At 41.7% G+C, this 23,732-nt stretch overlaps 1 protein-coding gene across 3 annotated transcripts in view; it reads left to right on the plus strand.

Moving 5' to 3' along the window:
- CALD1 (caldesmon 1) overlaps positions 1-23,732 on the plus strand; it is a 171,985-nt gene that overhangs the window by 114,537 nt on the left and 33,716 nt on the right. For all 3 annotated transcript variants that reach the window (XM_041002083.1, XM_041002084.1, XM_041002085.1), the window contains exon 4: positions 21,761-21,895. In XM_041002083.1, the coding sequence (XP_040858017.1) occupies positions 21,761-21,895 (135 nt within the window). The remainder of the gene's footprint in view (positions 1-21,760; positions 21,896-23,732) is intronic.

Consider the following 23,732-nt stretch of genomic DNA (forward strand, 5'->3'; position numbering starts at 1 on the left):
CCAAGATGATGGACATCAAATTAGTTCCTGAGTGTGGTGAAAGTGTTTTGTAAAAAGCTGCAATTTAATATTCCTTGGATGGATCTGAGTTTATGAGTTGGCTCCAAAAACAGCTTAGCCACTAAATGGGATGGGATTAGCAGGACAGCCCTGCTGACACAGACCATAACAGGCAGACGTCTCATTTTAATTTGGAAGCTACTCTCTGTTGAACCAGTATCAAAGGGGAGAAGTGTGGTTCAAGAGGCAGTACACTGTGAGCAGAGGAAAAAGGCATGGTCGAAGATGGAGACTCAGAGCACAGAGGAGGGGCTTTTGCAAGTAGGTCAGAGGCAGAAAGATGGACAGGCAACGGATCTGAGTTTGCTGCCGAAAAGTGCACCTCTAGATTCGGGGGTTTCTTTGAGATTCTAGAAGTAGCACACACTGATCTACACCACCCAGGCCTGCATGTGCGGGACAGCAGGTAGGGTGGGCCTCTTTGGAGGCTCCTATCAGAGTCCTGGGGTTTAAATTCCGCTGCTTTCCTGCTTCCAGCTGATGCGCACCCGTGGGAGACCCCAATTATGTCCCTCATTCCCAGGTCCTATTTTGGGCCCAGCCCTAGTTGTGATTGACATTGGGAGAATGAACCAGCAGATGGAAATGTGCCTGCCTCTCTATCTCACATAAGTTAAAAGTTAAGAATAGCTATTTTTTGACAACTTAACTCTTTGAGAGCTTTTCAAATTTGAATTTCCTTGGCTGCATTTCTAGGTTTCAAAAACACCTTTCCTAAATTATATGTATATATAATTTTCAGAATTAGAATTGGGAGGGACTTTTTTGTTTCTTTGTTTTGGTCTGGACTTAAAATTGCTTTTTTGTTGTTGTTTTTCCAAAACAATAATTGTAGCCTACCCAAAATGGATTCGTCTCCATCCATTGAGGATTTATTTTCTCCAGCTTCCTGTATCACGCCACCCTGCCTCATGCCTACTTCCCCCTTTTCATTGTGGATGAATTGCACATGTTGTGGCAGCCACTCCTGGGCCCAGAGACAGGAGTCTTCTCTCTGGCCACTGCCCGTGACCTAATACGGGAATGAATGAGATCCTAGGTGAGGTGAGGGAGGGAGGCTGCAGAGAATGTTTTTACTGATTGAGAAGGATAAGGTGAGGTTTGGCTGGTAGTGTGCTGGTTTGGCTGGCTCCCGACCCAGCCCTCTTACTGACTGCCTTCCCCCCCCCCCACCCCCCGCATCTGTTTACAATTCAAATCCTGTAAAAAGCAGACTGCAAGAATTACTCTATCACTGATCTTTAGTTAAACTTTCCAGAGACCATCCTGACACAGTTTATCCATGATGGAAAATGATAGGAATTGGGGTTTCCATGATGTTTTTATTGTTCAAGGAAACAGTTTCTGAGTTAAGTATTCTTGGTCACCAGGTAATACACATGCTGTGAACCTGACCAGATTGGTTGAGGAGAGAATGAGGGGTTTATCGTAGATATGCTGAACCAATGCTTAATAATCAATTTTAAGAATTTACCTGCATAGTCATTTTAACTTTTGCTTCTTAATATTAATATAAAGCAATTTTTAAAAAACAGAAGGGAAATAAAGAGGCTTCAACATGCTCATCTCCATGTATTTCCTTTCTGATAACTGAATGTTTGCCTGCAATCCCTCTCGCCTCTGCTCGACACTTCTCGAAGGCTCTACGCTGCCTTTGAGCCTAAGGACCGCTGGTCTGAACCATTGCACATCACTCCTTTATGAATCCGTGTTTCTCATCTGGCTGCAGACTCAATTCTCGTGTTCTAATGACTGGCTTGTAACCAGCTCTTCTCTCCTCTCCCCCTTACCTCCATCCTTGTCCCTGCTCTGGAAGTTCTGACCTCACTGGTCTGGCCAGGCAGCGGGGCTGCTCAGAGCTCCCCCAGATGATGCTGAATATAAAGGCAGCCCGTGCTAGTAACCTCCAGGAAAGCTGCCCTGAATGCACTCTGTATTGTATCATCCTGCCCCACCCATTGCCAGGCTCCTTTGCTTCCTGCCATTTGGAAAACTTAAGAAAATACAATATAGATATGAAACAGGTTAAACGGGTTTCTTCTTCGTTTGGTTGGTTCAGTTCCCTTGTTTCAAACCCAACAGCAGAGGATTGTGTATTCAATCAAGATCAACTTCTAAACACATGAGTACTGTTTAAAGTTTATTTTCCATGAATGTAAAAATTAAATGCTCTGCCAAGTAGCCAAGAACAGTGTATCCATTTCAAAGTCATCAGTCATGAAGTTATATTTTCATAGTTTCTCTATCTTTTAGTTATTTCATTCAGTTAATAAATGCCTTTATTTGCTTTTTCTTTTGAGATTAAGCCAACTTTACATCCAGAAATAGTGAAATCGCTGCACGCAGTAAATATAGGTTGATATGATGGAGGAATTTAAAAAATGAGGACTATTCATCTTCAAAACAAGAAGATAAGAGAGTACAATGTCAGCATAGGGAGAAGTTTTGAATTTTCAAATTCTCATGGATTGGTCAGATGTCTGGAATAACTCATTTCTGTTACATTACTTATCAGATATTTCATTACCAAGTAGAAAGATCATTTAGGAATTTAGAAATTCAAGAGAGCTGATTGAACTTGAAGTATAAATTAGGTAATCATTATCTTAAAATTGATTAAGTTATAGGCATAGGTGGCAGTATCCAGGAAGAATAGGTTAAATAAGAAGAGTTGGGGGCAGGGGGGGGGAAACTAGGAAATACACAAAAGAGAAGATAGGCGGAGAATCAGAGCATTTTAAAAGGAAGGTATAATTACCAATGTCACAGCTCTCCATGGCATCATGTAAGATGTAAAAGTTTGCATCCATGGCCCCACATTGTAGGGGCCCCTGGATGCTTTGGTCCAAACTTTTGCTCTGGAGAGCAAAAGCTCACTCTACAGTGTCCTTGTGTAGGTATGGCTACTAATGCCTGCATCAAAAATATCAAATAGAGTTAATGCAGTGCTGTTAGAAATATGTACTACCATTTGAACTGCTCCTTTGACATTCTGATCCTCTGGGAGAATTATTATCATGTCTGGAACTATACATAATCACTTCATTGGACATATCCCAAGATGAGTTCAGGTCAACTACAAAGTAGATTAAACTAATTTATAAACTTAACTCTGAAATTGAATGTGAAAGTATAAGACAGTCCACGAATCAGCTGTCTTGGGTTATCGTAATGATTTGCGCATTGAATTACAAAGCAGGCTGCAGTACGTGAAAATATTTCTAAAGGACTGACTAAATCAACCGTATAGCTCTTCTATTAAATTATTTTCATGTTCTACAGATGTTACAAAAGGTTAAAACCAACACAAGACTTGATCATTGGAAGAGAGAGAACATAAAGAGAGCTAAGAAATTTTCAAGGGCAGATGATGAAGGAGGTATCATGGGGGGAGGGAAAGATACACACCAGGGTGGCAAGAAAATGTAGAACTTCTGCTCTATTCATGAGCCAAGCCACAGCCAGTCACACGAAAAAAGACAGGCCAACGGCACATGCGCATGCACACACAAACATACAGGCTTTGAAGTAGGCCAGAGTCCATAATCCAGTTGGAAAATACCAGTCTGGCTTTAGCTCCTGGTTACTAAGTACATTCAAAAGTCAGATATCTTACCTGTCCTCAGCCACCTGGTTCTTCTTGACATTGGAAAACATTCATTGTTCAGCTCTGAATGCAACTGTACGTACTTGCCATATAATGCCATCTCCAGAGAAAATAGCACAACCATGAGAAATAAATTTATGATAAATATATTAAAACATTTGTGTTATGCACTAATGAGCAAAATAGATCAGGAACCTACCTTGGCAAATCTGTCAAAAAAAAAAATTTTGGGCTGGTAATGACTTGCAGCTTTTGGCAGAAAAGAATTGAGAGGAATGTGAAGAACTGGGCTTCTGATCTTTGTATTTTTTATAATGCCTATTCTGACTCCGAGCTTCACTTTGAAGCTGCCTCTGTAAGTCTACGGTGATGTGTCTGTTGCATCCCTCCATAGTAACAGTGAGACCCATGTAAGAATGAACCCCCTGGCCCATGCAACATAGACTATTCCCAGGCATTCCTATTTCATGCCACAAGCCAACATAGAGTGTCTGCCTTTCTAGCTGTCCGTGTGTGTGCTCATATGCTTCTCCTACCTATGTTAGAAAACTTCAACATTGTCCCATTAATGCACATGAAACTGTGTAGAATTGTCAGTCTTTTCCTAGACATGGAACTTAGTCAGATATGATCAATCTCTACTTTTAGAAAACATCGTTTTCCTCTGCTTGACACTCAGACTTTTCAATGGCCTCATTTTGACCTCTCTGTCCTTCCGTGTTCAGTTTCCAAAAAAAAAGTCATTACGACTTCATTCAACTCATATTCAGGGACATGGTGGTAAGCTAGTCTTCATAATTGCCATTATTCAGCGTTCTAACAGCTTACACCTATCTTGATAGCAATTACTCAAATATTTATTAAATAACTACTTTATGCAAGCACATTGGGCAGGGAAGCTTAGAAACATAAAAATAGGCCCAGCATGGTAACCTAATGGCTAAATTCCTTACCTGGTATGGACCTGCTATGGTGCCAGTTTGTATCCTGACCACTTCAGTTCCCTTTCTGCTCCCTGCTTGTGGCCTGGAAAAGCAGTCAAGGACAGATCAAAGCCATGGGATCCTGCACCCACGTGGGAGACCTAGAAGAAACTCCTGGGTCTCAGCTTTGGAGCAGCTGAGCTCTGGCCACTGTGGCCACTTGGAGAGTGAACCAGCAGACGGAAGATCTTTCTGTTTGTCCTTCTTTCTGTAAATAAAACTTTCCGATAATAAAAAAAAAAAGAGTTGTATAAAATACCACTTAATATACCACTTAAAATATCTGCTTTCAAGAACCAGATGACGCAATGTGGCAGATAAGTAATGACACCAAGACAACGAGATAAGTAACTGAGACAACTACAGATATTTCATAAAAAGGCAGGTAGAAGAATCTGGTACTTGAGCACACCTTGAGAGATGCTTCTGGGTTGAATTGGAGAGGAGACACATCGCTTATGTAAAAGACCAAAGAAAGGGGCATGAACATGTATCCGGAAGTTGAAAGGAAAAGAATGCTGTTTTGATTCATTTGATGTGTTTGCTGGCACCGTCTGCTTCTCTCCGTGCTTTTTCCTGGCCGCGTCTGGCAGGTGTTTGACCATGTTGGAAACAAGAGCGTGAGCTCCACTCCCAGAGGGAAGTGCAGAGGGACGCACTGCATCCAGCAAACTGGACAGGTGGAATTATAGAAGATAGAGTGTAATCTTTCTTGAAATAGAGTCATATTTTAAAAGATTTTTGCAAAAGCTGCAGACAGAGTCATTCAGAAAGCAAACTTGAGGGACTAGAAACCCTGGCGGAGCCCATAACAGATTGTGTGTGGCTGAACACACTTTGCCTGCTCCTTCCAAAGAAGGTGGGCTTCCAACAGAAAGAAGTGGAACTGCTGCTCCTTTCTTTCAACTTTATTGAGAGACAATTCATATATCCTACAATGTACCCTTTGAAAGTGGTTCTTAGGATGCTCACAGAATGGGCTACTATTGCCACAATCTACATTAGAGCATGTTCATCTTCAGAGGAGACTCATGCAGAGGAAGCATTTGGAAAATGACCTCTTTGTGTTGTGATTGTGTCGGTGAACACCATATAAACATGTAGCCTTTCTATATTCGTCTTTCAGCTTGCAAATAACATTTTCTCATTTACTAAAAAATCCCTCCAAGTGAAGTATGTTAGTAGACTTTGAAGTAATGCCTGAAAAATGTAAAATGAAAGCATCTTTGGGTTGCTTTGGACCAACAAGTGATTAACATAAATTTGCTAAGCAAAACACATCAAAAAACCTGTGTGGTTGGTAAGGGATATTTAATATCTCAAGCTCATGATTCAGCATGCCTCAGCGACAATGTGTTGCTTTCATTTGTGACTACACATCTTCTAGGGGCTTTTTGAAAAGATTAAGCGCTGTCACTTAAAACCCAGTGCCAAAATAAACTGAACTTGGAACCACACCTCCAGATTGTGGGCCGTAAAATGTTCAACTGAGATTTTTCAAAAGGAATATGTTTAGGATTAATTGTTACTTTAAAATGCCTTTGTTGCATCATCATTCTCCCCGTTTAACCTTCTGTTTGTGATGTATAGTAGCCTTAAACATTTAGATAGCATAATAGTTGCATAATTTTGAAATTAAAGAATATTCATAAGAGGAAAATTCAGAAAGTTCATGGAGAAGTAAAATGAAAAGATGAGTTTATTTTAGTGTAAAATTAAAATGTATGCATTTCAAAATAATAGGCATATGTACATAGATGTCAGTGAAACATGTTTACTTTTTTTTAACTGATGGGAGCACATTTACACAATTTTTAACAGCCATTGACTTAGATCTGGAGTAGGCGAATCTTCTTGTAAAGGACCGAATAGGATATATTTTCAATGCTGTGGCACTGAAGAGCAAAAGCAGACAGAGGCAATGTAGATATGGTTATGTTCCCAGAATCCTTTACTTAGAAAAATGGGAGGTGGGCTGGGTTTTACCTGTAGACCAGAGTTTGCTAATACCTGGCTTAGATGACTGAAAATCTATGTGAATCTGCACAAAACTCCTATGTTAGAAGGACAGCAGGTGTGGGAACTTAACACCGGGGTCAGTCCTGATTTCGTAATTACTTGTATGAATCACTTGTGCTTCTTGGTGAACTATGGAACTGGGACACGGTAACCTCCACAATTCCTCCTAACTTTGTTCATCTCTGATCCTAAGATCTCAGACCTCTCTGCAGCAGTTGGGAACCGATTTGGACACAGCATACGTGAAAATCCCCACTTAACTTTCTGTGTGCAACGTGAGTGCAGCGGTGGAGAAGGTGGCAAGCATTTTAAAAAGGCAGAAATTCCATTCTGAAAAATTGCAAGGCCTGGTTTATTGCTCTTAGGAGTGCTCCACAGCTCTACTGTCCTAAATGAGCATAGGATTTGCTGAATTCAAGCTTCCTCTCACAGCTAGGATTTATGGAGCCCCTGATATTAAGTAGCTGGCCCTCATTTCTTGTATTTCTTGGAGAAAGCTACAGCGTGAGATGAGACACCTGCAGAAACCAAAACCAAAAAAAACTCCTATGTGTGCTCCTCAAGGCCTCTTTGTCATAGAGCCACACAGGCTTTGGAATGAATCTGTCTCGTTCTGCTTTGAAAATGCTTGATCTCCCTTGCCTGGTTATTAGAAGCCATCCTTCTGTATGTGCCAAGCACAATGGGAGCTTCACGAATGCCCTTCATATCTTGCAAGCCCCAGCCAGACTAAATTGTTTGCTTTTCCATGTCCATATTTTCTAACTCTGTAACTTGTTATTTGCGCTCTCTGCCTGTGGAAAGGTTCTGTGCCATCACCCCAGCCCACCATGCCAGCCATCCTAAAAGCTGCAGTTCAAAACCTCTGTTCTCCAAAAAGCCTCCTAATTCCTTAGCAGCAACTGCCCTCTTCCTCTTCTAAATTATAAAACACTTTAACTATATGTCTCCTAGAATATTCATCAATTTTTATTTGTGACTTCTTCCCTGTATTATGTATCTTAGCTTCCCTAACAGTTCATAAACTCTGAAGGAGTTTATTTCATCTTCGTTTCTTCCCTCTGCAATTTGGGCAAAGTAATTGTTCAACAAGTAGCTGTTGAGTGAACGCATACCTTCAGCCAACTGGGTGCCTGTGTGCACATTAGAACAGCAAGCATAATCAGCCAGCATCCTGCCACCACAAAATTCTGTCCTGGTATCTGGACTATTGCTCAGACTCCAGTCCTTCATGTAACCCCCTCTGCTGACTGTCACACAGCACCCTGATGTCCTCTTTGCATTGCTCTGCCTGCCCCTGAAAGTACACGCTGCTCATGAGTCAGTAGCCAGGTGGAGGAGAGGAATGCACACACAATTAAACATGCAAGTGCTGTATTTCTGTCATTTGCAATTAGAAAACATAACATTTTAGGTTATAACTAGTTGTCTTCGTTATTGAAGTAATTCCTCCTTTATCAGGTAGCTATTTTAAGGTTTTGATGATTTCATTGTACCTAGTCAGAGAACAGTATAAGCCTTATTGGTTGATGACCTACTGTAGGGGTAAAAATCTATGGGCCCTTCAAGTCAGTTAAATGGTGTCCAACAATATATCATCCAAACCCCCTTCTCTCGAAAGCATACTCCTGGGTCTTAAGCTATTGGTGATTCAACTCAAAAAGCACACAGAAATGTGGATGCATCATTATTTACTAATCCCATCCTGTTAAAATGTTCCCATTTAGGAGGGCCTTCTAGGCACTCAGCGGGAGTATTCAAGCATAGAAGGTTTTATTTGCTGTTTTCACCAGATCACAGCTGATGAGTGTCTGGATTTTCCTCCACGTTGAGCTGGCCCTGTCATAAGCAAGGTTTCCACTGATGCAGAGAGATGATCCCAGAGCAGAGCAGACGCCTTAACTTCCTTTCCCAACAGTAGGGAGGTTAGGCTCATTAGCAGCGGTTGGCTGCTGAGCCCCTTGCTGGAATAGATGTTCCAATGAGCTACGTCCAGGATGTGGCCCTTCGTTTTCTATTTCCTGACTCCACTCAGGGTTTGTCTTTCCACTTACTACCGTTTGTGAGCAAAACTCCTCGATTCCAGCACCTGGGGAGTGAGTGGCAGCCAACTTGATGGTAGGTAAGTTTGTGCAATACCTCTGGAGTCAGGGAGGCAGCAATTACCCCCAAACATATCTTTTTGTTAGATTGAGAGTTGCTTGTTTCACTAGCGGTGTCCTGTCCATCAGTGGATGAGAGCTTTTTGCTTCTGAGAAAAAGACATGAGGGACACAGGGGAGGGGGAGGGGAGCGATGGGAGGCTGTGCCACCCGGGTGGAAAGGAGGTCTGGGAATAAGGAAATGAACAGTCAATCTTGTTCCAATTAGGAGAAATGAGAATGGAAGCAGCAAAGCTCCAGAGGGCACTTTTCTGGGAGGGAGCAAGCATAAAATGCCTGTTAGGCAAATCCCTTGTCCATAAATTTCCCTGCGTTAAGCACTGGCTGTCTGGAAAGGACGCGGAGAATTCATGGGGCTGACACAGGATTCCAGACATGACTTAGCCGGATGCACATGTGTGTACCGTTTCCGTCAGCATGTCTGCAATGCCATTCCCTTACAGGGAGTCCTGTAATTAGTCACAGGCTTATCATCTCCATTTAAGGACATCTTGCTTTTGTTTTTTTTTTCCAATTGCTTTCTTTTGTCAGTCATTTGCCATTGCCATAGCAGTACTATAATTTGAAGCGTCACCATATAAAATTATAGATTGTGTTTATAGTATCACACAACTATTTCATATTTGGGGGAAAGAGTTGAATCACTCTGACACTCACCTTAAATGACTTCATAAATATTTTTTTAAAGATTTATTGGGCCCGGCACGGTGGCGCAAGTGGTTAAGGTCCTCGCCTTGCACGCCTGGGATCCCATATGGGCGTCAGTTCTAATCCCGGCAGCCCCTCTTCCCATCCAGCTCCCTGCCTGTGGCCTGGGAAAGCAGTGGAGGACGGCCCAAGGCTTTGGGACCCAGCACCCATGTGGGAGACCCGGAGGAGTCTCCTGGCTTCGGATCGGCATAGCATCGGCCGTTGCGCTCACTTGGGGAGTGAATCATGGGACGGAAGATCTTCTTCTCTGTCTCTCCTCTCTGTATATCCGCCTTTCCAATAAAAAAAAAATAATAATAATAAAAAATTCAGTTTAGACGATGCTTACATAGTTGATCAGGGTGGGAAGAATCGAGGGTCAGGAAAAAGTGGGTGTAATCCTTATCTCTGAGTTTTCCAGTTTCTTTTTCCTGATTGTGCAGGGAGGGGGCAGGAACCAGGGGAGAAGTTATGTTCTTGAAAAATTGACTAAGCTCAAGATTTCTTGCAATTATGTACGGCGAACCAAGATTATCCTTTAGTGGATACGAGAGAGCAGCATTGAGTCAGATCTTACATTTGACTGGCAACATCAAGCGCATAAATTCCTTCAGGTTTATATCTAATTACTATTCTTACCACTTAAGATTTTTATTAGACAAAGAAACCTAGATTGAAGCTGAAGAAAAGGTAACATTTATGGAAATACAAGTAGGAATTTGGCTTTTGTATTTTCGCAACATATTTTAACAATAGTTGACTTTGTTGTTTCTGTTAAAGATTTATTATGTGAACTGCGCAGTTCCAGAGAGAAGAGAGACAGAGAAAGAGAGGGAGAGACGCATCTTTAGTGTACTGATTCATTCCCAAATAGCTGTAATTTCTCAGGCTGGGCCAAGCAAAAGCCAGGAGCCAGGAGCTTCTTCTGGATCTCCTGTGTGGGTAAGGGGCTCAGCTCTTACGCCATCCTCCACTGCTGTCCTAGGTTAAAGTTCAGTAGCCAGGACTTGAACCAGTGCCTGTACGGGATGCCACCACTACACGCTGTGACTTAACCTGATGTGCCACAGCTAGCCCCTAGTTGAAAGGGTGGAAAAAATGTCTGGTTATTTTATTATCGTTCTGGACACCTAAACATTATTACTCTTCTTCTATACCATTAGTCCTCTTTCCTTACCAACTCTTTATAAACATTTTTTTAAGTTAAAAAGTGAATGTTTGGGGATGGCATTGTAGCATTGCATTTTAAGCCATGGCTTGCCATTATAGCATCCCATATCAAGGCTGGTCCGAGTTCCAATCCTTTTTTTCCATCCAGCCCCTATAATGTGCCTTGTGGATATGGACTAAGCACTCGGACCCCTGCCACCCACCTGTGTGGGAGATCTAGCTCCTGGATTCTGCCTGGGCCAGCCCTGGCCATGTTGAACTTTTGGGAGTGAGCCAGTAGATCTTTTTCTGTCTCTCCCTCTCTGTCAGTTTGCCTTCCAAATGAATAAATACATATCTTTTAAAACAATGAATGTTTATATTTGAGCAAGTTAATTATTTAACAGGGTGGGGTAGGTAACCCAGTCTAAATTCAGTCCTGTTTGTGACAAAAATAAGTAGATTTTAGTTTATCTCAGGAAACTGACATGGAATTGTCCCATCACAATTCGTATCTAATGGGTTTGGCAGATGCATTCTTTCTTTTAAAAATAAATGTGAGGGGGAAAAAAAAACTCAAAAAGAGACTCCATTACAACCCTGTCTATTTTATTTATACTGAATGTCACAAACCATTTATGGATTTTTTTAAAAATTAGAAAATGGCATCACTTAAGAAGTCAGACATCTGTTTCTTCCCAAGTTTAATTAAAAACAAGTCTGGAAAATTATGTCTCTTATCCATTGTTCCAACCTATACCTATCCATATCAACACAGATGAACTGCAAACACATGATATTTAGGGAAGACCTAATCACAAATTGTATATGACATTATTTAGCATTTTAAATAACAAAGTTTAATTTTTTTTTATTATTTTAGGATGACTACCATAGCAACAAAACTACAAAAAAAAGCAAGAAAATAACTCAAATATCCTGAAAATTTCAGTCTATTGGTTATTTAGAGATTTTAAAATGAGAAATGGATGGGGCTGAAGAACACATAACGGTCCCTAAAGAAGTGATGCTGTTTAAGTTCAATAGCAAGAACGTGGGTATTTGTTTCATTACCATCTTTAAAGTCATTACCACCTGCAATTATTTGCAGGTAAAGTGTAAGTCTCTTCATAAAATTCCAAATAATTAGAATTCAAATCATCAAAATTTCGTGTGCTTATGTGCATAGATTCAGAAATGAGTCTGTGAGTTTGTGGATCTGTTTACCTGGGGCAGGGCCATTCTAGAATAGTTAGAACACACGGGGACCTCTATAGCTCAGATTCAGAACTCCCAGTACTAACTGGTCGCTGCTAGCAGTACCTGATCAACACAAGCCCATCTATTGGTTGGACTGGATGTTGCAATCATAAGAATGCCGAGGACCAGCCTGCCATGATGTGTGTGGATGTGAGGTTTCCTTTCACGGTCTGATGTTTCTCTCTGCTCTCCTCTGCAGCACGTGTTTGACCCATTGCGGTCTGTGGCTGTGGAAGCTCTGTCATTATGGGATGTCCCTCTTATATAAAGCGAATGGCAGGCTGCTGCTGATAACTTGTGAGGACATACATACATAAAACACCCGGGTTTGTGAGCCTACAAGGTGTTGTGATGGCCAACCCCAAATGCATGGTTGGTAAGCAAGCTTTAGTGACTTATCAGCGTGTGCATGTATGAGGGGACAGATTGAGCAGATTTTGCCTTTACCCCAATCAAAGGCTCAACACTGAAACAGCCCTGAACTAACGGTGGATCAGCACATTTCTACCTTTCAACAAGTTGGAGATGGGTTTGGATTCTTCTAAATCAAAGGAGATTCTAAATCAAATCTTTCACTCATTCTACACTAATTACTAACAAGCGCAACCATTAGCTATTAGTCAGTTTCTAAACATATTCTGGCCTGAAAAAATATTTTTATCTTTTCAATGATTGCTTTCTTCAATGTAGTTTTTTTTTTTAATGATTTGCTTTTAAAGATTGCAAGGAGAAAAAAAAACGCAGGGCTGGATTTCATGTTAAATGAAACCGCAGTCGCTTGCAGACACCATGTATAAACATCATATTTGAGAGCCTGGAATGTTTCTGTAAACTCCTTTTAACTTTCAAACATACAGTAACTCTGCAGGGCAAATATGACTCATTTCAGTAGCTCAGGATTTTCCTTCCTAATCACAGCACGGCCTGAGTTTTTTTGCTAAGAGCGTTAGCAATTTACAAAGCTGATTGGATATGTTTGAAGAATCTGCTTGCGTTTCCCATTCTGAAAGAAAACCCCTGGGGTTTTGGATACATGAAAAAGAAGACTGAAAGTATGTGTGAGTCATTTTGCCTCCAGATTCTTTAGGAGCAGATTTTTAACCATGTGTGGAATATCTCTAAGAGAGCCAGAGTCCCTGACGTTGCAAGAACCAAACAAAAGCAGTTGTCCAGGAAGCTTCTTTGAGTCACACGGCTTCTCCTTCCAGGCATATAGCTTGTATGGGGAATGCACAGCTAGGGAAAGCAGAGTGCAGAGTGGCACTGCTGAGATGGCCTTGACATTATTATGAATTCACCAGTGTGTGTGTCGGGGGGGCGGGTTTTCTAGAGGCTTTGTTCTTGGAAGTAGAACATCCATTCAGTTCATTGGTATTTACCATGTAGCATTATTTTTAATATGTATATATGTATATAAATATACATATATATGAATATGGAAGAAATGGTTAAGGAAAACAGAGATGCTTAAAAACTTGGATTAAATGGGGGTCATCTTTAGGTCTTGCATAATAGGGCCCCTTTGTAGTACTTCAATCTTTCATTTTCTCTGTAGCTTTTCTCACTTAGCCTACAGATCTCTCGGGCTATCTATAGATAAACCAGTGAGTGCCCACTAAGGCCAGACAGTGTGGAAGGACACCCAAGGGTTGAAGTGATAATTCAAAGTCTGTTTCACTAGAGTGGTGACTCCGTCACATTGAAGTTTTGGACACAGATTTCCATAATCATGTTCACATTAAGTTGGTTTTTTTTTTTTTTTCAGTAAATAGCAAAAGTGTAAGTCTTTTCCTTGATCATTTAAGTGTCTCAATTCTTAAAATACTGGAAAGCACTGCCATATACGAGATACACAATCACATCCTTGTCTAATCCTTTCAGTTAGAACGGGACTGTCTTATTTGCATATTTATCAACTTGGCTTTTTGAAATAGAGCATGCAACAGCTATTTTTAAGGGAAATTTTACAGAATCTTTGAAATTGGAGTGGACTTGAACTATTTATTCTTCACTATCTTCCTTAGAGAAACACTTGCATTTTATACAACAGAGGGGAAATGGAAGAAAACTGTAAGTGTTCATCTATTGGAAGGTTGTTTCTGAAAAACAAACAAACAAACAAAACCTAGGAGACTCTAGCCTATAGGTGATAAGAGTAAGCTGTGTAATGCTAGATAGATTTGAACAAGTCATCACGCATACTCAAATGATTTAGTTTGAAAATAACCACATCCTATATAGTATACATGTTAAAAATAGATTAGCAAGATTGAAAGTCCAAGGTCAAAGAACTTTTTGGCTATGCAGTCAGTAACTCGGAGCAGCGCTATAATTATCAGTAGAAAAGAAGGAAATTTATATCACCATTGACTTAACTGTACTTGTTTTTCGTTTTCTCTGGGGCTTTAGTGTTCCTAAATGTGTAATGAAAACAAACTTCTCCTTCAATAAAAATTATTATCTTTTCTTATCCACTTTCAAACAGGACTTCCTGCTCAGAGATCTTATTTTCTTAATAGGATTGCTGAGATTTTGCTGGAAAACTTCAAGAATGATGTCTCATAGTCTCGAATTTTAGAAAAGTATTAAAATGGAAAAAAGACAAAACGAAAAGTAATAACAGCAATATTCTGAGCTCTTTGCAGATGGCTCAATAGGCTAATTTTCCTTTTACAGCCCCGTGTTCCTATACAGGTGCTGGTTCATATCCCAGCTGCCCCACTTTCCCATCCAGCTCCCTGTTTGTGGCCTGTGGAAGCAACAGAGGATGGCCCAAAGCCTTAGGATCCTTCACTCATGTGGAAGACCAGACACAAACTCCTGGAGCTCCTGGTTGCAGATTGGCTCAGTTCTAACCATTGAGGTTATTTCAAGAGTGAACCAGTAGATGAAAGATCTTTCTCTATCTCTCTGTAAATCTGTCTTTCCGATAAAATTAATTTTAAAAAGGATAGTGTTCGGGCCCGGCGGCGTGGCCTAGCGGCTAAAGTCCTCTCCTTGAACGCCCGGGATCCCATATGGGCGCCTGTTCTAATCCCAGCAGCTCCACTTCCCATCCAGCTCCCTGCTTGTGGCCTGGCAAAGCAGTCGAGGACAGCCCAAGGCTTTGGGACCCTGCACCCGCGTGGGAGACCCAGAGGAGGTTCCTGGCTCCTGGCTTCGGATCTGCATAGCATCGGCCATTGCGCTCACCTGGGGAGTGAATCATGGGACGGAAGATCTTCCTCTCTGTCTCTCCTCCTCTCTGTATATCTGACTTTGTAATAAAAATAAATCTTTTTTTCTTTTTTAAAGGACAGTGTTCTCCAACCCTTAAAAAAAAAAAGAGTTTAAAAAATTCCTACTCTGAAAATGAGATTGTCACAAGACTTTCTCCAGTGTTACACAGCTGTTGAGTGTACTTGATAGGGAAGATGGAACGAGGGGTGTGGTGGCAAGAAGACAGCAGGTGCCTTACTCTGGGGTCTTGCTAAAAACACTTGGCCAGCTCTCCCTTTGTCTCATCTTTCTCATATGTTTAGAACCCTACCGATCCAAACTGCTGATTCCTTAGTACCTTCGTTACGTTCCATTCTACAACATTTAGCTTTAGGCCCAGAATGGTAACAATGCTGTCCTGTTATTTGAATATCAGCCAGCAAAGCTATGGTGCTTTTTGTTTATTTTAAAAAAATCTGTTTTTTGTTTATTTGTTTTAAGATTTATTTATTTTTGTTGCAAAGTCAGATAGAGAGACGGAAAGAGAGGAGGAGAAACAGAGAAGATCTTCCGTCCGTTGATTCACTCCCCAAGTGATCATAATGGCCGGTGCTGAGCCAATGGCCACAGCTGAGCTGATCCGAAGCCAGGAGCCCGGAGTTTCTTCTTGGTCTCCCATGCGGGTGCCAGGTCCCAAAGCTTTGGGCTGTCCTCAATTGCTTTCCCAGGCCACAAGCAGGGATCTGGGTGGGAAGTGGAGCTGCCAGGGTTAGAACCAGTGCCCACATGGCATGCTGGTACGTTCAAGGTGAGGCTTTTAGCCGCTAGGCTACTGCAACAGGCCCAAAGCTATGGTGTTAAAGAGCAAGATTTCTTTGGTATAAAGACTACAGACTGGAAGAGTTTTCTTAGTACAGACATGATTTTTATATCATAGAGCTTTATAACCTTTAACCAAAGTCTGAGCATGAAAAAAGGCCAGTCCTCTGTACTGCTTCATATCGCTGACACAGTCAAGCCCCATCATATTAACCAGGACTTTGAAAATTGTCGGTGTTTTTGCACACGTGTGCTCAGGCACGCACATGAGCGCGCACACACGTGCACATACGCACACTCTTCGATTCTCCTTGTCTTGAATATTCAGTGAATCATTTTGGTGTCGGCGAGACTGGTCTTCCTGCAGAAAGGTCAATGACACCTTTCTGCAAGTGTTTGCAGCAAGAGATGAGGAACACCAGTTGTCCAGAAGCAAAGCAGGGAAGTGGGCAGGAAAACCGTCTTGCAGGAGCATGGTGCGAAGCTCATGGACTCCCATCAACAATTTTTCTTTCCCAGATACTTGCTCTGTCGCTCACTTGCAGATTGCTGGTCACTTCTTCCCACAGATCACAAAGCAATGCTCTGGATTCCAATTCTGTCGAGCCTAAGTCAGACTTCCTCAGATGATTCAGAGCACGTTGGGTTCCCACGGTGCTTTTGAATCATCTGGGAACACCCCCTGTGTCTGTACTGTAGCCTACCAGGAAATTGGTGAATACCGGCATCTGAATTGCCACAGAAGGGACAGAATGCGACTCTTTCATGACAATTCAGTGAGTGGTTAGCTATGACTTTTGCCAGTCAGCAGCATTTCAAATGGTTAAATCTAGTATGTGGAAAATTAGACATGTTAACATTCTGTCTTTTTTTTAAAAAAAAATTAATTACACATTGCATTATGTGACACAGTTTTATAGGCACCGGGATTCCTTCCACTCCTCTCCCTAGCCCTCCCCCCATGGTGGATTCTTCCACCTTGTTGCATAACCACAGTGCAAGTTCAGTTGAGATTCCTTCATTGCAAGCATATGCCAAATATAGAGTCCAGCATCTTATTGTCCAGATAAGTTCAACGGCTTCTTAGGGAGACCTTCTCTGGTCTGATGGTGGAGCCAGCAGAATATCATCCCCGATCAATTAAAAGCTCCAACATGACATCAGCAACAATTTATAGCATGATGGGATTAATCGACATAGTATTGAGTAACCAATATGTTAAAAATAGCATTCTGTCTTTAACTGAAGGTTAAGGCAGATCTAGTGCTATCCTCTGAGTGAATTAAGAATCCTGTGTGCTTGACTATTCGGATAAATTCGACTTTAGGGCGGAGTTGCTGCTGGAATACACTGCTGGGGTGGTGTATACATTTCCGGAAGGCACTCAGGGCATCTCAAAAGCCTCTGAAATGAGTATGATCTTAAACCCAGGAGCTCTAGCTTCACGGTTTTCTAAAATGAATAATTTACCAACTGGTAAAATGTCTCTATACAGATGTCTTTTAGCCATCGTTGATGAAGATAAAGTTGAAAAAACTTTGCAAATGTCTCTGAAAATTGCCTGCACAGTCCATAGGCTATCTTTAAAAGTACTAGGTAAATATACGTAGGTGAAGAGATGAGTGAGAGAGAAGATTTTAGTCCAGGTCGAGTTTTATTAGTCAGGAGAGACAGTCTGATGGACTGCTGCCTGGCAGGAGGTGGCCTGGGACCACTTCCACGTGGTCGGGTGGCCGCATGAGGGAGATGGCTGCCCAGTGCATACGGCACTGGACTTTTAGGCATGGGGGATGGGAGAAGGAAGCAGCCTATCAGTTTGTTCAAACAGAACACTCATCCTGGCATGAGTGTGCTGACCTTCTGCACAGAAACAAGTTCAAGGTGATTCGGCATTCCGAACATTCCTGGATGGGAGTGTCCACTTGGCTTTGGCAGAGTGGTGGAGTCACTTCTGCTCTGCTCAACAGGTAGACTATTGTGTTGCCATTTAAATTGTCTTATTTAAATTGGAGTAGTGGGGCATTTGTCCCAGTGTTCACGATACATTATCCTGCATCCAACTGCAAGGATCTCTGGATAGGATTCTTGAGTCTATCCTCCTGCTAACACAGACCCAGGATAGCAAGGATGATGGCTCAGATAAGCAGGGACCTGTCACCACTTGAGAGACATAGATTGAGGTACTTTCTCTCAGCTTCAGTTGGGTCCAGGCCTGGCATTGCAGCATTTGGGAGTGAAGCAGTGGATGGGAGAGCTCTCCGCTGTCTTTCTATTGTTCTATTTCTAATAACTAACTAACTAACTAAATAAATAAATAAATAAATCTGACAAAAATTACAATTAAGTTAAGCAAAGTGTTCGCAAAATAATATGTCCAACACAGAACACCTTCCTTCCTATTGAAACGACACTCCATGAATGAATAGGAAATGCCTATTGAGGATCTATCAAAAAAATCATCCTACTCACATTTGAGTAGTATAAACCCAGCAGGCTCAATTTTACTTTCTTCTTCACACATTTTGTTTCATGTGTTTTTTTTTTTTAAATTGTGTGTGTGCCAGTTATGCCAGTTTTGGAATTTTTAAGAATGAATATTTTTCAACTTTGAGAGGAAAAACAATAAGCTGTGATAACAGCAGAAGTATCTGCAGGGAGTGTCACAACTGAGTCCTACAGTTACCCAGGCACTTGTCCGACACAGTTTCACTTATAAAGTGTGAAGTTCATAGCCAGCAACTGGGGATGTGTTTGTGATTGAAAATGCCTTGAAACCATTTTGCCTCTCTTTTCTTATGTGTTATGAACAATTTTAATATGCTTCTTCACTAGTATTAGTAAAAAAGACCTTTAAAAATCCAGTCCTGATAACTGTGTATTCTAGGAAAGGGACTGAGTGGACAGTGCTTGTAAACTTTAAGCTGCTCCAAGCAAGAAGAGTTAGAAGAGACACCTGGAACAACCCAGTTGTTTGGGTCTCTCCTCCAGTGAGAAGTCTAAGAAGAAGAAAGGTTAAATTTGAGCAGCTGGTAAGGGTGTTAATCCAATAGGTGTCAAACCCGAAAGCCAGCAGCATTCGGGCAGAAGCGCACTGGATAGCTGGAATCAGAGCGACAGTAACATGTCAGATTTTTCCAAGTATAATGGCTTCTTAGGGATTTAAAACTAAGATGGTGCAGAGGAGTTTGCTCTTAACATATGGTTGCCTCCCTGAGGAATGTATGCGCCTCTTGCTTCCTCTGGAGGAACAGGGATGTGCAAGAGTAATGAAGACTTTCTGTTTGCTTTGGGAAGCAGTCACGAAGGATTCATTCTCCTGACTGTGGCTAAAGCTGTCTGCTAAGAAATAAGCCCAGGGCATATTAATCCAAGAATCTGAAGGTGGAGGCCAAACCACTGGCCACTGGCAGGGCAGAGCTTTCAGATGCAAACTACGATGTGATTGAGTTAGAAAGGAACGTTCACATCCTGTCACGTGTCGCCTCAAATTCAGTGAGTCTGAAACTGAATTCATCTTTCCTCACTAAGCAGCTCCCTAACTGAGCTCTCCTGGTAAAACGAAATATGACTCTGTGGACTGTTTTGCCATCGTTTTGTTCCATTGTCACACAGCTTCAGACAAAGTGATTGAACTAGCTTAAGCAAGGAGCTCCAAAAGAGTAAGACATCGGTTTACGAGCCCTAATCTAGTCATCCATTAACTGCGTCACAGTGCTCTTCTCGCCATGTTTATGGAAATAAAGCATTCCATTTTTCAGACCCACAAAGTGACATGGGATATATAATAGTGTTCCAATATTAACACATGATCATATTCTATTTAGAATGTATGGGATCAGATTTTCTGAATTGGTAGAGAATAAACCTTCAAAACTCTTAATCTTAGTTTTTATGGATGCCTAGGAGAGAAAACTTTCATACCATTATTATTGAAGACAAAAGAAAACACAGATGAATAAAGTCCTAAATCTACCAATACCTAGTTGGCCAATTTAACATGAGAAAATCATACTTTGAGTAAGATTCACATTATTGCTGTAAATTGTATATTTTTGCTGTTGATTTAGTTTGTGAAATATTTTGTCATGGTGGTTATATAAGAATTATGAGCACGTTTCACCAAGAGCTATTCTCTTGGGTTATGTCTACAGTTGACAATACCATATTGTGCACTTTAAAAATACATGAAGAGGGTAGATCTTACGTCAGATGTTCTCACCACAATGCACAAAGAATTAATCGTATGAAATGTTTACATATCAGCCTTTCTATTTGTGGATGTGTCAGCAACATTGTGAAGCTTCTATTGTAAAAAGCAACCCATCGCAGGTAACAACCCTATGCCATTCCCTGTCTAGACAGCCACCAAGTCATCCTTCTCCCAGGTCAGCTAGTACTAAATGCTTTCTTGGTATTCCGTATCTCCATAAGAGAGCCTCGCAATGGTCGCCAGGTTAAGCAGGTTATTTCATATTGAACTTGGGCTTCTGTAGCTCCCCAGTCCCAACTTATTTATTTGGGATTAAGTATTAAGGGAACAAATGCAAAATAGTATCACTCTCTATGTCATTTTCTCAAATAGGCTGCAGGTGAAACTATAAATCCCAAATCCCATGGAAACCTGTGAAGCCTGTCTCTTCCGCTTGCCTCAACCCTTAGGTTACCCGGATGTAGACCAGTGGCAATGTGCCCAGCATGTAGGTTAGAGGACCTCAAAACGTGTGCTGGAGCACGAGAGGGGACCTTGGCGAGAGCTGTGATTCCTGCAGGCCGTGCTGGTTTGGACACCTCCTGCCAGCCGGAAATAATGGTGCATCAAGCAAAGAAGATGTCCCGCTCCTGATTTTAGCTAGCCATCTTGGCTGATCAACTGCAAGTCCCTGTTATGTTGGGCAGCTGGATTCTCTTCTGATTCTGTGGCAGTTCTGTACAAATAGTTCAGACAATATGCCAAATTCTTTTTAAAGGTATTTTGATTGTTTTTGGTTCAATATGCTGGGTTATTTCCTTCTCATTCTTATATGCTGAAAATCAGTTTATAAGGAAATTCTGATCTGCTAGCTCACCATCTCTGAAGGTGGCCTGTTTGTGTGTCGATGTTTTAGTTTTGAAGTGTTATTTACTCATTATAAATTATCCTGTCTGTTGTACTAATGCTCTTCAAGTATTGAAAAATGTGGAAGCAAGGGCATTTAGCATAGCAATCAAAGCAAAGGCTTCCCTCTTCATGGTAACCTGGGGTTGGCCCTTGATGTCAGCTCCTGCCAATGCAGCCCTTAGAGGAATTGGGTTCCTGCTACCCAGGTGGGAAAGCTGGTTGCATTCCTGAATCCTGGCTCCAGGGAAAGAGCTACCAGTGGGTGTGCAGTCCCCTACCTGCTCTCTCTCTCTCGTCCTCCAAATAAAAAATATTTTAAAACACTTCTTAAAGAAGAAAATAGGTTGGACCCTGGTGCAGTACTCGAGTAGCTAAAGTCCTCACCTTGCATGAGCCAAAATCATATATGGGCACTGGTTCTAATCCCTGCAGGCCTGCTTCCCATCCAGCTCCCTGCTTGTGGCCTGGGAAAGCAGTTGGGGATGGCCCAAAGCTGTGGGACCCTGTACATGTGTGGGAGACCCAGAGGAGGCTCCTGGCTCCTGACTTCGGATCGGCGCAGCACCATCCACTGAGGTCACTTGGGGAAATGCATCTACAGATGGAAGATCTTCCTGAATGTATATCTGACTCTCCAATAAAAATAAATAAATAAGAAGTCGGTGAAGGGAGTTGGCAGCAGACGTGCTCAAGAGATTGTCTTTGTAATCTGTAGGATTGCCTACCAGAGGAATGATGATGACGAAGAGGAGGCAGCCCGCGAACGGCGCCGCAGAGCCCGCCAGGAAAGGCTGCGGCAGAAGCAAGAGGAAGAGTCTTTGGGACAGGTGGAAGTGAACGCCCAGAACAGGTAGGTTCTGTCCTTTGGAATGGAATTTGTCAAGTCCAGCATTCCCCTTACAATCCAGCTCAGCTCTTTTCCAGTTACTCTACTTGCTGAGTAATCTTTTGATCATTTTAGGCAACTCATTATACCGAACAGCTAATCTGATTTAGACATTAGGACATCACTGTTCTCGTTTCTTCCCCACCCCAATCCCATCGCTAGTACATTTCCCAGTTGGAAGTTTTTATTTTAAAGCCTAGTAATTTGTAATTTACTAAATGTGGTGGGTTACAATTTAAATAGGGGAAATCATGCCTTTATACTGCTGTGGCACTCAATTGAAGATTTATTAGTTTGTAGAGTCTTCCAGGCCCAGTGGTAACAGATAACACTTGTATTTCGAAGTGCTTATGAATTGAAAATGTCTTTTTTTCTAATATGCAGGCTGAATCAGTGTTCTCCAATCTCTGCAATATTCAGCAAAAAATCAGAATCCTTTCTAATTTACTCAAATACCCTTATATTCACTACTTTTTTTTTTCCCTATTCAAACCCTGGTGGAAATCAAGGAAGTCAAGCATACCGAATATGTTCAACATCCTTCAGAAAGTCTTTTATAACAAAATAGAGTTGCATGGCTCACTTGGTTAGTGGGCACTTTATGTCATGGGTATGCCACCAAAGGCCAGAGAAAGGATGACATTCCAGCTGGGGCAGTGGAGGAAATAACGGTTTTAATTTAAAATTATGAAATGATGAAACGTAATGAACCATCTTTGCCAGATCTTACTGCGTATTTGGTAGTAAGATTTGGTCTTAGAAGATGATTTGTCAGCTGGAGAGAGCGAGCCCTTCAATCTTAACCAGCCTAGAGCAAAGGGACATGAAACCGTGATAACTCTCTAATTGGCCTTTCCCCTGTGTTTTTCCATTTAAATGGAAATAAAAATTTGACCTTTCTCCCAAGAGTGTTGTTCAACTCAAATGATACAATAATGCGTGTAAGAATGCGCAGTATGGAGCACCCCGTAATCACTCAACCTAATTATCGCGGCTGCCACAATCTTTCAGGAGAGTAGCATAGCCATTCATCAGCATGTCTGGTTTCAGGCTGAGGGAGGAAGGACAGAAAGACTGTGTTTTTAAAGAACGGTGTTTTGAAGACTTTCTAGTGAGCAGTCTACGCTGGCTTAGAAAGTTACTAGAGTCCTGCAACTTTCTGCTTCTAAGATGTTGCTTCTACGTGTGTTTCTCTTCCGTTTTCATATGTTATTATCAGTTATTTCATGGTATTGATGCATTTGAAATTCCTTCTTCTTCCTTTTTGCTTAGAAAATTATATTCAAGTCTGAGAATGCGTGATGCATCTCTGAAAGCTCAGTTAGCCACAAAGAGAATAATTTTGGTTGGAGCTGCACAACTCTTAAATGGCACTTAACATCTACTGATGATGGCTGTTATGAAAATGATCAATGGAATCTGTTGATTGTTTTGGAAGATTGGATTATTTTATTGGAAAGGCAGAATTGTACAGGGAGGAGAGACAAAGAGAGAGATTTAATCACTGGTTCACTCTCCAAATGGCCACAACTGTCAGAGTTGGGCTAGTGTGAGGATAGGCACCGGGAGCTTCTGGGTCTTCCACATGGGTGCAGGAGCCCAAGGACTTGGGCCAGCCATCACTGCTTTCCCAGGCCACGAGCAAGGAGTTGGATTGGGAGTGGAGCAGCCAGGATGCTGGTGCCACAGGCAAAGGCTTAGCCTGTTCTGCTACTATACCAGCCCCGCAGACTCCAAATTCTGTGGCTCTTTTAACTTAAATGTGTTTTGAACTGGCTAACATTTTTGCATTTGGGGTACC

Source organism: Ochotona curzoniae, unplaced genomic scaffold, assembly GCF_017591425.1.
Source record: "Ochotona curzoniae isolate NIBS_2020 unplaced genomic scaffold, NIBS_Ocur_1.0 scaffold_2476, whole genome shotgun sequence".
NCBI lineage: Eukaryota > Metazoa > Chordata > Mammalia > Lagomorpha > Ochotonidae > Ochotona > Ochotona curzoniae.